The sequence below is a fragment of the Vipera berus genome, assembly GCF_964194415.1.
Source record: "Vipera berus genome assembly, chromosome: 3".
Classification (NCBI taxonomy): domain Eukaryota; kingdom Metazoa; phylum Chordata; class Lepidosauria; order Squamata; family Viperidae; genus Vipera; species Vipera berus.
Genome location: NC_138204.1, coordinates 34,942,207 through 34,958,439, shown reverse-complemented (window position 1 = coordinate 34,958,439; position 16,233 = coordinate 34,942,207). Strand labels below are relative to the sequence as shown.

The 16,233-nt window shown below is 37.3% G+C and overlaps 1 protein-coding gene across 1 annotated transcript in view; it reads right to left on the bottom strand.

Moving 5' to 3' along the window:
- The window catches only part of PPFIA4 (PTPRF interacting protein alpha 4), a gene marked incomplete at its 5' end in the record, with an annotated part of 72,881 nt that extends 68,736 nt beyond the window's left edge, over positions 1–4,145 (bottom strand). Inside the window, one exon of the mRNA XM_081325439.1 lies at positions 3,909–4,145. Coding sequence (XP_081181565.1) covers positions 3,909–4,145 — 237 coding nt within the window. The remainder of the gene's footprint in view (positions 1–3,908) is intronic.
- Positions 4,146–16,233: the final 12,088 nt, after the last annotated feature.

The window sequence follows — 16,233 nt, the reverse complement described above, 5'->3', positions numbered from 1 at the left end:
ATGGAAGGCTGAGTCAACCTTGAGCCTGGTGGGACTCGAACCTGCACTAATTGCAGGCAGCTGGTGTTACTTAAGGAGGCATTAGCCCACTGCTCCACCAAGGCTCTTAAATCAATCTTTTACGTCCTCACAATTCTTACAGAGTTCAGAAACCTGTAATAAGGAACAATCCTTCTTTTTAACAACAGTTACAACAAAACGAATGTTGTCTAAATATGCAGGAAAAAAATGAAGCTTTTTTAACAGGTGTCTTTAGCCAATTCTTTCAGTTTTTGATATGGGTCAGCAATATTCTGCAGGAATCTGAGGCCCAAGAATAAGGTTTATGATATAGTCACAAAACTGATGGGGGGGTACAATCTGTGCTTCCAATTCTCACACACATGATCAAAGCCAGAATATTTAGGATAAAATGTAGGGAAGTTCTTTCTGTGCTGTGCTGAGCAAAGGTAAGAGATGTGAAGCAATGCAGGTAATGAACTTTGTATGCATGGGAGCTCAATGTAATGCTTTCCCAGTTTCAGCAAATGGATTGTGAGCTTGATGACAATCTATTCCTGCAACTATCAGAAATTGTAATAAGAAAACCAAATAAAGTTGAGTGACTCTTGATGATAATAGATGATAAATAAGAGAAGATTCATGAGATTTTAGCTGAACCACAAACACTGGAATCAACAGATTCCATTCTCACAAGGCTGAATGTGCAAGATATGTACATTACATGCAACTGAAGATTTTATGAAGTTGCCCATGGCACCAGAATAAAATAAGTTCTGGCGCTTTACAGTTGAGCAACTAGGCCTTAAATGTTACACAAATGATTAAATATCTGATCTTTTTTTAAATTTTCAGATGTTACTGTGTCAGATATTGGGATTGATTTGTTTCCGAAGAAGCTAGATCTGGTTGTTTATTTATTGCAAAATGTAAAATATTTTATTGACATTTCAGAAGGGGGTGGTCTCTTGGAAAGGCAGTCTCCTGAAATGTAACTAGATTCTTCAAATAATACACGTACTGTAGATCTTGTGTGCATTGACCTAGCTCACAGGTCTGCAACCCGCGGCTCCGGAACCGCATGCAGCTCTTTCAGCCGTCTCCTGTGGCTCCCAGTCCTCTGCCATGTACAGTCCAAAAAAAAAAGGTGGGACTAAAAAAGTTCAACCAATCAATTCAAATATGCAGGGTAGGTGCATATCTCGCCTTGGCTCCACTCTTCAGTCAAACCCTGTTCTGCACATACGCACATGTACGCGCATGCGCACACATTTTTTGCGGCTCCCAGTTTTTCCTTTTGTGAGGGAACCGGTTCTGAGTGGCTCTTTCACTGTTTCAGGTTGCTGACCCCCGACCTAGCTCTTCTCAGAAAGAGGAGCTGTCCAGTCTCCTAGCTACAAGAGCTCAATATTCAAAACCACTAATGAAAGAGAGGGGGTGGGAATGATGGAACCAAAGAAAATAATGTACAGAACACAAAGAATATTTCTTCTCTTGGCAATACAGTGCCATAATTCATCACGTATTTCACTGATCCCCAAGTAGAATTGCATTAATGTATACAAAATCTTTGCGGTAATGTATGCATTTCTCCTGTACTTCTCCTGGCACACCCTTTTAAATTGGGATTTAAGCCTCATTCATTCCAAACCACATCTGAGTTAACAATTGACAATCAACATTATCTCACTGAGCATTTGTCTTATGTTACAACTTTATGGTTGGCAGTCACCTGTTTGAAAGATTCATTAAAAATAGCCCCGTACAATGTCACAAAATTGACATAGTTGTTCACGTCTGGACTATAAATTGGTTGCCGGTCCCTCTGTCAGAAAGCTAATTATAAACCTCACATTAAATCAGTCCAAGTGGTCTTAGAAAGATGTACAACTCATTGAGAAAGGAAATAAATTTCCCTGATTTCATCATACATCAACCAACAAAGCAACTGAGAACTGATACAGCTCGCATTATGGCTGCTGGATCCTGGATTGCAGGTGAGTTGTCACTGGGGATAAATTCCACCACACTTGTGGCACTAGTTTGTTCCTCATTAACCAATCAATCTGTTTAGTGATTATGACACTAAAAAGGTGGTAGCAATCTGTTCCACATACATTTCAAGCGATTTACAAGTATATGCATGGTTTATTTCTGGAGTATTTCGTGCTTTTTCTCATTCTTGTGGATGAGATGAGTAGCTGATAGTACTGTTAGAACTTCATTCAGGCCACGTTTAACAGTGGAGGAGTTAAAGCTAAAGCTGAGATTGACATGTTGTTTTATTATAGATACAAAAAGACCTAATAATAAACATCACATACCACAGAATCCAAATCACATACCACAGAATCCAGCCTCTATTTTTTGTTTTTCTTTCTCCCACCCTTATGTGGTGACAGACTTCTTGCTATTTGTTTCACAGCCTTGGATAATAATGGCACCTGCATTGTCTTTTGATAAAAGTCCAGCCTTGTTTGCAAGTTACTCTTAATCTAAAAGCTCATAGATAAATCATAGATAGATCTAAAAGCTTACATAAATTCACACATAGTTCTTACATAGAAGGGGCGTTGTCTTACCTGAATGCCTTTTCTCAGCATGATGATGGAGAATAGTATATACGAACATGTGTTATGTTACTAGCCATCTCACATGAACTTATTTTATATACTCAAAATGCTACTCATCAAATAGCACACTGCTGCAGCACTCTACCAAAAAATGTGTAAGTAAGCACTGCAACAGGCTACAAAACTAGTTTACATAACTTCAAGTACACATGGCACCACACAGTTTAAGAAAGCTAATGAGGAGTAAACCATAATTTAAATAATTACAAATGTTGGAAATGTACTATGGTAATCATACTATTACTACAAAATTGCTATACATTAAATATGAATAATTATGACTAAAGAGCTCTTTTCTTTAGCCTGAGGCATTTAAAACTTCCTGTTGAAAGAAGCAATTACAAAATAAACTAATTCCACATGTAACATCAGAGAAATTTTCAAGATTTAAGATTTTAAGTTCATCACATAAACTTTATAAAACTTGTTGCCAGAAGTAGAGTGGATAATCTCAGCAATAACAAATATGCAGCCCAGGCCATTTATGACTTATATACTACTATAGTACTTGTGATCCTTGAATGATACCTGAAAAAGCCGATATTGTAACAGACAGATGGGTGAAGTTACCAATTACTGCTATTGTAAAAACACTAACTGCTAAATACTAAATTGAGTACCTCAGTCATCTTAGCTAGATTAAATTTATATTTATTAAAGCTGGACAGTATTTTGGTTTTAACTCAAAAAAGCTGCTTTAGAGTGCTTAGGAGTGTGAATCAAACACCTGTCTGTGACTCATTAAAGCAAACTTTTCCAGCTGCAGCTGCATAATCCTGAAAACCGAAACAGGTACTATAATTTCTCACAGATACAGCATTCGCTCTCCCATTTTTTTTCAAACAATCTCTTCCAAAATGAGCCCAAAGCAATACACAGCCCTAATATTTATTCTCTCTCCATTAAATTGAAATTAAATCTATTACTTTTCAAAGAATCTAATGGATATTCAGCTGTTTGAGAGGGTTTTTCATTTTCATGGTCTTCATTTTGCATACCTAGAGAGCCTATTTTTTCTAAATAGTGATGGTAGAGAATTGTTCTAAATGAGAAAGCCAACACTACTTTAGAAGCATTACCTCTGTCAAGCACTGTTGACAAATAAGAAAGTAATGAATACAGTATCATCTTTATGTCTTAGTGCATTTAGTGATTACAGTATAAAAGCTGTTTTCTCTGTATTAAATCACACATGATCAATACACTTGAATCTAACTATTCCTGCTGCTTGCTTATATTTCAGCTAACAAAAATCTGGTATATTTATCTTCTTACCTGAGGTAGAGCAGAGTTTAACTGTCTCTGCAATTGGTCTCGCTCATGCAAAGTCTCTTGCAGCCGGCCCTGAGTCACAGATAGTGTCTCACGTGTTTCCCGAAGAGTCTCTAGCAGTTTATCTCTCTCATCAAGCATGTTCACCATCAGCTGTTCAAAGTTGGCATCAGAATCAGAGCCTGGCTGTGGCCCTAAGGGGTCACCCTCACTAATGGTAGGCATTACCTCACACATCATGGCAATACTTTGCAAATTGCCTGTGCTAGAGGAAGAACTTGAACAAGGAAATCTCCCTAGGATGCCTCTTACGGCAGTAGAAACAGCAAGTTAAGGTCACATGGTTACTGTAGGCCACTGCAGATTGTGGCAACTATCAAATGTAGATGAAAAAGTCCATAAAATCTCCATTTCCTTTTGCAAATAACTGAAACTAACATTACATATCTAGAAAAATCAGAAAAAGTCATCACATCGTTATGCTCAAAGTATATATAAAGTACCGGTAAATATGATCAGCAAGGCCCCTAGATTGAACTGACAATGTGATCTTGTGAGAATCATTCCCATAATCTTTGACAGATCTTTGTTTGAACTCTCCAGTGATGACCATCAACCAGGGCATAGAGTTCTTTGTTGTTAAAAATGTTCATTGTTTCCATTCAGCACCAAAATCCTTGATGTCTTAAGATCTAGAGAGGATTAGAAAGCCTACAAAACATTTCACTTGTCCTGATATGATCAATGAAAATCAACGTAGACAGATCAAGCAATAGTTTGTGAAATCCAAAGGAAAAATAGACTGGTCATTCTTGAAGCAAGGTTAAACTTTTGCCAAAGATTTGTCTTTCATTCTTCATTTAGAATCTGTTGGAAAAGAAAATATTACAGGTTAGAATGGTCAGTTTTGTTTCCTTTCTAAGCTTTTAATTTTCAGAGAAAATTCAGAAGGGGAACAATTTATGGAGAATTCTACATCACAGATTAATACAGTTTACCATTTGTTCCCCTTAGCCATTCTTAATTTAACCATCAGGTTTTTAGATGTAGATACCATGAAGGATTTGTTCTAATTTCAGAGCTTTAATATTTATTGTACATTGTATCTTTTGCAGACTTCTTTACTGTAATGTATCTTTAAATTAAGTATATTTTGCCTAGATCCATTTAACCAAAATTCGATTGCAGAATATTTGCTTATTTTTATCAGAATACTAGACAATGCAGGAGTCTTTGGATCATCATTTCAGAGATATTTTCTTATCAGATATCTCAATGCCTTCAACAATGACAGTTTCTACTGCCTTGCCTTTAAAAGAACTAGAACAGTGGTGGCGAACCTATGGCACGGGTGCCAGAGATGGTACTCAGAGCCCTGTGGGCACCCGCGCCATGCCCCGGAGGTGGCAACTGTCCCTCTTCAACCAGCCGCCTGCCAATTCGCCGAGGTCCCACATGGCTGAATGCATCCCGGCACGGCTGGTTTCCCTCCCTCCCCCCATCCCATCCCTCCTGGCCTCGCATGCTCTCCTTTTCCCAGGCACGACCCACTGCATCACCTCCTCAGCTGTTGGCCAACCATCCATCTCGGAGGCAGCTTCTTTGAACTGCTGGCAACGGGCTGCGGAGCTCCAGAGTGCCTGTTAAGGGGCCAGCAGGCTGTGGCTAGTGACGGACACCGTTGGCCCCATGTGCTTGCTGGCCTCTGTGTGCGGGGGCCGATGGTGTCAGGCAGCAACTGCCCCAGCCCTTGCCTTGGCCCACGGCCATGGCATCCCCACCCTGCCTCGCCTAACCCCACAGGATGAGTCTCCTGCCTACCTCCCCAACCCTGCCCACCCCCCACAGGTGTCCCTCCCCACGAGCAACATTGAGGTGACCACACCCACCTTGGCCACACCCACCCAATCTTCCATGACCACCACGGCCACACTCACCCAGTGGACCATGCCCACCTAGCACCCAGCAATAAAGAAGTGGGTTTTGGGTTGCAGTTTGGGCACTCGGTCTCTAAAAGGTTCGCCACCACTGTGCTAGAATAAATGCAGAGATGTATCTGTTTCAAAATAGCCCAGTCAAATATCAGCACAGGAAATATTTTATGACATTTTATATTATCATAAACTGTTTTTATTATCAAAGTGTTTTATGATTATATTATCTCATAAAATGATTTATAAAATTTGCCAAATTTCAAATCCATTTGAAGTACCTTGGTTCAAAAGGTTTTGCACTATGGTGTACAATTTCACCCAATTAAAAATTACAGAAATTAGAGTTGTAATACTATATAGATTTTTCATATTCTTTGTACTGCCTCTTGCAGGGGTGTCAAACTGCCGGCCCACGGGCCAGACGCATCATCCAGAAGCCGCGCCCACCCCATTGCCGGCAATGGCAAAACTGTCCTCACACGTTGCATGATGTCATGTGACATCACAAGTTTGACATGTCTGCTAGGTTAATGACTTGGTTGCTTCTACTGCCACCATCCAACTTTACTGAAGTATATCACTTCCAATGTGTGAAAAAGAGGGATCACAAACTGTACTATTTTTCTTGCAATACAAAGGTAACATCAACATTAAAATAATTTCTATAGCACCACCTCCTGATCATATAGTGCCAAAGCACATGAGTAAACCACTGAATTATTTTTACTTCCTGGAAATAGTCTCATTCTTTTAAAAATATGATTAATACAATTTATTGAACAAATATTTTCAGTTTACATTCTATGGGAGATGGGCAGTCTAGAAATATGAAATATAAAAAATTGTATGGAAATAAAACAATACAACACAAGAACCAGAACAAAAAATAATTTAAAACAAGAATAAGTGAAAAAAAGAGGGTGCATCTGAATGTTGTGGCAAAATGGAATGAATTTTTCTCCCACCAAAATTAAGAGTAAAAATGGGAATAGAATACCTCAGAGAGTCCTGACACCAAATCCTATTTGAAATCCCTAATAGTCCTAAAATTGCCATTTTATAGGCTGGTTGCAACTCAATGTTTTTGCTGTGTTCAGATTTTTAAGAGTTTAAATGGAAGTGAGAAATATCTGCAAGGCAAATCCTCCCACCTATCTTTCAACCCTTTTCTCCAAACCTAAAATTGGCCTAAAATGGCTGCCGGGGAAAAGTTGTTTTAAGAGTGCGCTTTGTCCTTCCCAGGTGTCTTGTTCCCATCACCACCCCCAAAACACTGAAAATACACCCACACACAAACACAAGCAGAAAAATATCAGCCTCACTTTCAGTGGCATAAACACATCAGCAACTTCTGCAGTCTTATACATTCAGAATAGCAAATTCTGCCCCCCCCCCAAACATTATCCATGCCTATATATAAAAGCACTAGCAACAGCTAAATCAAATAAATATATGGCAGGTTGGGGTATTGATTTGCAGTTGAAATTCATCTTGAAATCTTGAACCTGGCCTGGAATGTCATCAAAAAGAGAGCTAGTTTAAGATATGGCATTCCAAAACTGAATATATTTTTCAAAAAACTTACGCTTTTATCAAGAAATGACAAATAAATTTGAATACTGAACAAGTATTCTCAAGATTATACAAGGTACCTGTATTTTTTGTATCCCAGAAAAAATTCAGAATGGCAACAATAAAATATTTTAAATTAAACAAATAATGCACTAAAGCTGGAACCGTTATCCAGTAAGCTAATATTCTCCATGTGTATGGAATTATATCCGAATATATATTCATGGACTAAGTAGATTTTAGTCTTTCCACTATTATGACAGCCCTCAGCTCATGAAGTCCACTAAGATATATTGTCTACAAAAAAAATTGCCAGGGAAAGCTATCCACAAGTCACATGAAAACACACTTGAGGGGAAAATTTATCATACTGTAAGATTAATGGAAGCTGAAGTAGTTCTACCGTTAATACAATTCAATGTATTGCCAAGTATTTCTGAGAAAAGACTCTTGAGTACCACTCTTCCTAAACAAAAAATACCAGATGCCACTGGCAAAAGATAATATACATTCAAACTATTCTCCAATTAATTAACATGTAAATATAGTTTTAAAAGCTCAGCTGTACTGAAGGGACTGTTACTGAATGCTAGAATTGGAAGAATGCCCTGTTCAAATTAAGCTTTTCTGGTCAAGCCCAGATATACATTTTAATATAGAAGCATTAGTACCACAGCATTCCCATAAGTTCCTTCCCAAAATGAAAATCAACTTGTTATAATGATAAACTATGATCTTCGCTGAGATGAAATGCTGGCCACAAAAAGAATCAATAATATCTAGCAAAGAAATTAAAGCATTAGAAACAATCACTGTTTGATCAGCATCCCAGAAACCATATTTCTTAAAAATAAGACAAATATGAAGAACCAACTGAAAATGTATAAATGAATGCACTGAATTTAACAAAATTCAACATGCTCTTACAACATACAATTCAGCACTTATGGACATGATCCAACTTTATTCTATTTTTTTTCATTTTTTCCTTAAGTTTAGTACAGCTGGAAAATAATCAGAATAAACTGTTTCCAATCTTGTGTTCAACAGATGGTAATATATAAATATCAATAGCAGTTTTCACTTAATAAGGAGATATGAGATCAAAACACAAGCAGATTCAAGATGAATAATGCTATTTTCCTTGGACTTCATTTTATCTTATTTGTACCCCACATCCAAAATGTGGAAATCTGACCATAAGAGGCCAAGAATAGAGATTTCAAGACTTGTCCTGAAATCCGCTTCTGAAATATCACCTACCGCTAACTTGCATTTTTAGGTGCTTACGTATATTGTGCTGTCATTTTCCATGGGAGGCTAGAACTCATCTGAATTTTACCTGTACAGGTAGTCCTTGACATACAACAGAAATGGAGCCTGCCCATTACAGTCATAGGTCATAACAGACATAAAATGGATGAGTCATGAGACTGATCCAATTTTATGACCTTTTTGTGGTGATTGTTAAGCAAACACTATGGTCGGTAAGCAAACCAATTGTTTGCTATGGGCACAGTTTGGGCAAAAACCAGAAATTTCAATTTTTGGCAAAACCATTGTAAAATGTAATCACATGCTGCTGCAAATGGCCATAAATGTGTCCATGTTGCCAAGCACCCAAAGTTTGGCCATGTAAATGCAGAGAAGGCCTGAGAGAGTGTCCCCCTCTCTATTTCAATACCTACAATGGTTGCGGGTTGGTTTGCTGGTGCAATTCAAAGTGCTGATTATCACCTATAATCCCCTGCATGGCATGGGGCCTGGTTACTTGAAACACTGCCTGCCTCTATATATTTCTGCCCTTCTGGTGACATCACCTATAGTGGATAATTCCAAGTCCCATTAATTAAGTAGTATCATTTTATAGGACCTAGAAAGCATGCCTGCTTGGGGATGACTTATATACTGTGGAACAATTTTCCCCCAGAGATCAGTACTACTCCCGCTCTTTTGATCTTATGAAACCTGCTAAAGACCCAGTTCTTCAATGGTTAGATCTCATTGGTTTGATTTTTTGTTCTTTCTGGTTCTCCTTCCAGTGAGTTATCTTTTCTTTTTCTTTTTTTTTGGGGGGGGGGGAAAGTTTCTTCTTTTTTCTTTTTCTTGAGATCCAATCCTATCCTCCCAGCAATTTGCAAATACTCTGACTATGGTATATTCCAAGTTCAGTAAACTGAATTTCTGAATAGATCTAACATTGTAACATATAGTACAATTTTTCTTCCTTTGTGCAGTTTCCATTTCTTTGGAACAACAATATCATTCACTATATTCCACATATTGAAATTATGCCATTAGGTCTCCAGTATAGTAATTAAATCCTATCTCCCTTCCTTTGAGTTCAATCTTAACTGGTTTATTTCCATACTCTAACATTACTGTATAGACAATTGAATACTACGGTACAAAAAGAATCATAATGTGGCTTATGAGTTTTCTGGGATGCAATCTACTGTGTCTTGTACCATCAATCCATCATCCTGATACCTGAGACTAAAATTCCAAGCCCCAAACATTTCCTAATAAAACAATTTGTATAACTACTCATTCACCTGCAGCATTCTTTCTGTGGACTTCTCTTCCACAGAATCTTTCATCTTGATTGCCTTTCCTAGATCTTCAGATTCCACAGTAATAAGATTGCAAATCATCTCATAACTATTGCTGATTCCCAGAAGGATTAGTAAGTTTTCTTTCTAATTGCCTGATGAAAACATCACCACTGAATATACCCATAAATGTACTAGGGAGCACACAGGAGCGTATAGCCATACAGTCTATGTACTTACCCAATTCACTCAATATGTCTTTCTAGTATAATAAAACATAAGAACAGATTCATGTCTTAGCAGGTGAAAATATGCAGCTGAGCCTAACAGATAAGCAGAGGTGGGTGTAGTCAGTATGTACTCAGGTGGTAGAACTCCAACAAATATCAAGGCTAAATGCTAGACTAGGAAAATAATATTTATTTATTTATTTATTTTATTATATTTATATACCACCCTTTCCCGAAGGACTCAGGGCGGTTTACAGGGTGATTAAAACAAAAAAATACAAAAGTTAAAAACAATTTAAAAAATTATATCCGTCCCTGAACAAATAAAACCCCAGTTAAAATTAAAATTAAAATTCTCAGCCTGGGCCAGAGAGCTCGAAGAGCCAGGTCTTCAGGTCCCGGCGGAATGAACGGAGGTCGGGGGCAGTCCTAAGCTCCACTGGCAGCTGGTTCCAAAGGGCAGGCGCACCCACTGAGAAGGCCCTCCCCCTGGGTGTTGTCTGCCGGCAATCTCTTACCGGCGGTACCCTGAGAAGACCCTCCCTGTGGGAGCGCACTGGACGAAGGGAGCTTGATGCTGGCAGCAGGAGTACCCTCAGATAACCCGGAGGGGTTTTATGCTTATACATATAAAATATAAGCAAATCAATTCAGTAATTTAATACAATAGAAACAAAACTGAGGAACAACTATTGCACAATTCAACATTGAAGAGCTAATGTCTTACATAATATTAACACTATGTTTTACACTTTTGATTATATTATAAAAATGCTAGAGACATTTGAAAGTTAATTGCAAAATGTTTGCTTTTTTCTGTTTCTCAATTTTTCTCCCTCTCAAATGCATGCACTTTCTGTAGTCATTTTATCATTATTGCATATCATATTTTATTCAGTTTTTATGAGAATACTATTTTAACTATTTTATCAGAATTTTAGTCACATTTGCCCAATCAACTTGAAGCAATGGAAGGTAGAATTCCCTTCACCTGCATCACTAACTTTTTCCCAAAATCTGAGCTAACGTAAGTGTGACTTTGTTCTATACTGTAAAGTGTAAATTAAACTACTTGGTTTATTTTGATGTAATTTACATAACATTTTGGAGCAATATCTTCCTCTAATAAAGGAGAATATTTGTAGCTCAGGGCTGAAATCTTCCTCTCTCTAGATACAAAGATGCAGGACAAAATGTTACAACACAGCCTCTCATTTTATAAGGAATGTCCAAGTTTCCTGAAGTTTTTTAGCCTTTGCGGAGTCACAAGAGGAAAAGGGATAAAAATTGTATTTTCTCTTCCCACCTTTCTCACTCCTCAAATTCGTTTCCTATGATGTGGGATATGGTTCTAGAATACCCCTTCTTGTTACAAAGAGTGGGACTCCGAACATAAATTCAGACAGAAAGCAACACGGTGCAGCTCAATCTAGAAGACAAATGCACCACCATAAACTGTAGTTTAAAATGGGCATCTGTTTGAATAGCCTCCTTGTGCTACAAATGCAACTAACTAAATACTAACATAGATTTACTATTCACTTTAAAATATCAGGACAGGAAAAACACTTAATGACATTCTAATATCAATATCTGAACTAGCAAATATTAGTAACTAAATGATGCAGCTATGCAGCTGCAGCAGCCTCTGATTTCTGAGCACAAACACGTACAATTCCTCCTCTGCATTAGATCACAATAAGTGCTAATTTATTCAGAGGTACCAGCACTAAGCAGTGCTGCCAAAGTCTACACTGTAACACACTAAAGCTTTGACGAGACAAATAATTATGCCTTGCTCCACATCAGTTGAAAGCTTTAATATATCATGTTGCTTGCCTTAGCACCAAGTTACAATAGAAAATTATTTGATTTCAGCCTCTAGAAAACAGACAACAAAACTATATTGCTATAGGACCAGATTTAATCTTCCAAGCTTTCGGACTTGTGCTGGAACCCATCTCCATAGTTTTATTGAAATAAAACTATATTAGTTGAAAAGGTCTGGTTGTCCATTCAGTTTGGAAAATGAACAAACCATTATCAAAAGAACATATTCCATCAGTTGCTCTTCTATGCATCAACAGAACACATTGCTCTGCATTTACTGGAAAATATTCACAGCATTTAATCTGTGAAACTAACAGGAAAAAAGATGTGCCCATTTTCCACCAAATTCATGATTCAAAACAAGCCAACGAGACCTAATGGAAGCACATTATATAACGAATATTATGCAGCATCCAAAATCATTGCAAGCCAGATACAGGTAGTCCTTGACTTACAACCATTCGTTTAGTGACCGTTCAAAGCCACAACAGCACTGAAAAAAGTGACTTATGACTGTTTTTCACACTTATGACCATTGCAGCATCTCCATGGGTCACGTGATCAAATTTTGGATATTTGGCAACTGGCATGTATCTATGACTGTTGTAGTTTCCTGGGGTCATGTGATCAACTTTTACGACCTTCTGATAGGCAAAGTTAATGGGGAAGCCAGAGTCACTTAACAACTGTGTTACTAACTTAACAATAGCAGTGATTCACTTAACAACTGTGGAAAGAAAAATCATAAAATGGAGCAAAACTCACTTAACAACTTGTCTTGCTTAGCAATGGAAATGTTGGGCTCAATTGTGGTTGTAAATTGAGGACTACTGTAGATACCTTTCTCCTTCAAGTTTTACTAATCTGCAATAGCAATTAGTCATATATTTTTGTCAAAATGTGTATTCATGCAAAGAAAGGCAAGGATTGTAATTATGAATGTGTACTTTAAGAGTCACACAGGCAGAAACATAGCTCAGATCTAGCTCTGGATAACTGTCTGACAGAGGGGAAAATAGAAAAGAGAAAGGAGAAAAGTGCTTGGAGAAGGTAATATATGCACAAGTTTTCATACTGCCAGTAAAATGGTAGCTTCTCTTTTGGGAAGATGATTAAAAACTAAAATCGAACTAAAGTGCCATGAAAAATGCAAAATGGTAAAAATATAGGCTGTCAACAGAGAGAGGCATTGTCTATACTCCCTCCTCTACTTCTAAAATCTGTGCTTGTTTTTTTTAAACAAAACAAAACATCTAAATGCTGTAACTAAAATAATCATACAAATAAGTTTATAAAATTCAGTTAACGAGGAAAAGAAAGGCAAATGAAAGTAGGTTGATTGGCAGATTGTATTCTGTTTTCCAGACATCTTGGTTAAAAAAAAACTAAGAAGGCAAGGATCCTCTGTAAGCCAGTGGCTCAGATGCTATGCTACTCATGAACATAACATAGATCTAAATCCATATAAATCTAAAAGTAATACCTTGATTGAGAAAAAGATGTGAAATACAGCACGTTTCTATTCAATTCTCAATTACTACTGTTGACACTTCAGAAAAATTGAATAAGCCTCTCATTTTTATAAGTGAGTGAGTGATCTAAAATTTGCAAGGAAAGGAAGAATTACCATGTGAAGTTTAGCAAAAAAAAAAAACTTTCCAAATCATTTTGAAAAATACTGTGCCAAAAACTGGTTACCTATATGTAGAATTTTATATGACAACCCAAAGAACAAATTGAAAAAACTAGCAACACAACAAGATACAAGAAGGATCACTGCACAGTTTGGTCATCATTTCCGGTTCTAAAAGATCTGGACTTCATAAATATTTCTGTCACTTTGATTTTTTGGAAAGCTGAGTGGAAGACATCAAAAAAATCTCAAGTGTAACACTATAGCATTGAATTGCTGAGTATACAACCATTTGGGTGGAAGGGAACCTCTTTCTTTTTTGGAACACATGAGTCAGATTCTCTATTACTACAGCTCCAAGCATTATTTCAGCTCAATTCCCATTAAGTCTTTTCTGAAAATGTCAAACACAACAGTCTCAGTTAATTTGGTAACCTCTTGCATATTCCATCACGTTCTTTGAACGAAACTGTAATATTATTGAGCACTTTTTTTTTCAAATTCCCCATCTTCTACACTTGCATCTCTGAAATTTATGTTGTAGGAAATTTTCCCCACCTTTTTTAATCTCTGACTCTAATCCAGTATCTCCCCATTGACTCAGATTTTCATCTAAGTCTCTGCCATTCGGCTTATCATCTTTTCCAACATTGTTTTCTTGTTCCTTTATGGTTTTAATATTCTTCTTTAATATTCTGTATTGCTATAATATTTTAAGGGATGCGGTGGCTCAGTGGGTTAGGACGCTGAGCTTGTCGATCAGAAGGTCGGCAGTTTGGTGGGTCGAATCCCGAGTGCCGCGTAACAGAGTGAGCGCCTGTTACTCGTCCCAGCTTCTGCCAACCTAGCAGTTCGAAAGCACGTAAAAATGCAAGTAGAAAAATAGGGACCACTATGGTGGGACTGTAACAGCATTCCGTGCACCTTTGGCGTCTAGTCATGCCGGCCACATGACCATGGAGACGTCCTCGGACAAGCGCTGGCTCTCCGGCTTTGAAACGGAGATGACCACCGGCCCCTAGAGTCGGAAACGACTAGCACGTATGTGCGGGGGAGCCTTTACCTTTTACTATAATATTTTGCTCCTTCACTGAGCTCTACTCATTTTAAAGTACTATCTATTCCATTTTGACTTTTTTCATTCTTAGTATAGTTTGAAAATAATTACCCAGTGCTATCAATTTTATTTATTTATATAAACAATTTATATAGCCACCCATTTCACAGTATTGATACTGGGCAGTGCTCAGGGGATCAAAACTAAAAATCCATTTTTGTTATTTCTACTATCACTACATGCAATAATTCTCTCCATTCTCCATTAGAAAGTATAAAATAAAACAGCCTGAATAATAAATAAAATGACTCATAGTGAAAAAAGACTATATAATGAAAATATTTCCTGTTTTTCATCCTAGTCTCGCTCTCATTTTACTTACTTCAAACCTGTGAGTTCTGAAAACCGAATAACAGAGTTGGAATGGACCTTGAAGATTTTCTAGTCCAACCCCCTGCTCAACCAGGATACCCTATACAATTTCAGATAAATGATTGTCCATTCTTTTCTTTAAAATCTCCCTTTGTTAGAGCTCCCACAACTTCTGAAGGCAAGCCATTCCGCTAATTTATCCTTATTTCTAGGTTGGTTCTCTCCTTGATTAATTTCTTGTTCTGCCTTCAGATGCTTCGCAGAATAGGTTGACCCCTTCTTCTTTGTGGAAGCCTCTTAGATAATGAAACACTACTATCATGTCATCCCTATTCCTTCTTTTTGTTAAACTAGCCATACCCCAATTCCTGCAACCATTCTTCATATGTTTTAGCCTCCAGTCCCTAATTATCTTTGTTACTCTTCTCTGAACTCTTCCAAAGTTTCAACATAATTTTTATATCATGACAACCAAAACTGGATGCTATATTCCAAGTGTGGTCTTACCAGGGCACTATAAAATGGCACTAACACTTCATATGAACTTGAACCTACCTTCAAAGAATTTCATGCAACAATACTGCTTGAAATTTGCTATAATTCTTAGATTCAGTTGCCATATTTATTAAGATATATTCTGTTATAAGTAGAAAAGCTTCTTCTGATGTATATCCTCATCTATCTCTTTCTATAGCTACCTTTTGATATAATAGGTTCAGAGCTGAGTTTTTAAAATTTAAAAATGGAAAATATACTAAATATTGTCAGCATATAAATCAAGAGATGATTCTTGTGCATTTAAACCTTTTATGTGAATCCAGTCTATTCACAAATTCATTGGTTCTCATATTTTTGTTTGCCTGTATGTTCAACAGATCACTAGGTATGTCTCTATGCCTGCATATTCAACAGATCAAAATGTTCAGCAGGATTTATAAGATTCTAATGATTATTTTGAAAAGATTCTAATTATTTTCTCTACCTAATTATTTCAGGCTAAAAAGACCAACGTGATAGCAAGGCAGTTTATATACAATGTCAAAGCAGATCAGAGCAGCCAGTTAATGTTTTATGGCCAGGCTATGACATTGTCAGACAATTATGAAATTGCCTCCAACAAACTCTGATTTGTCCACTCCACCAGGACG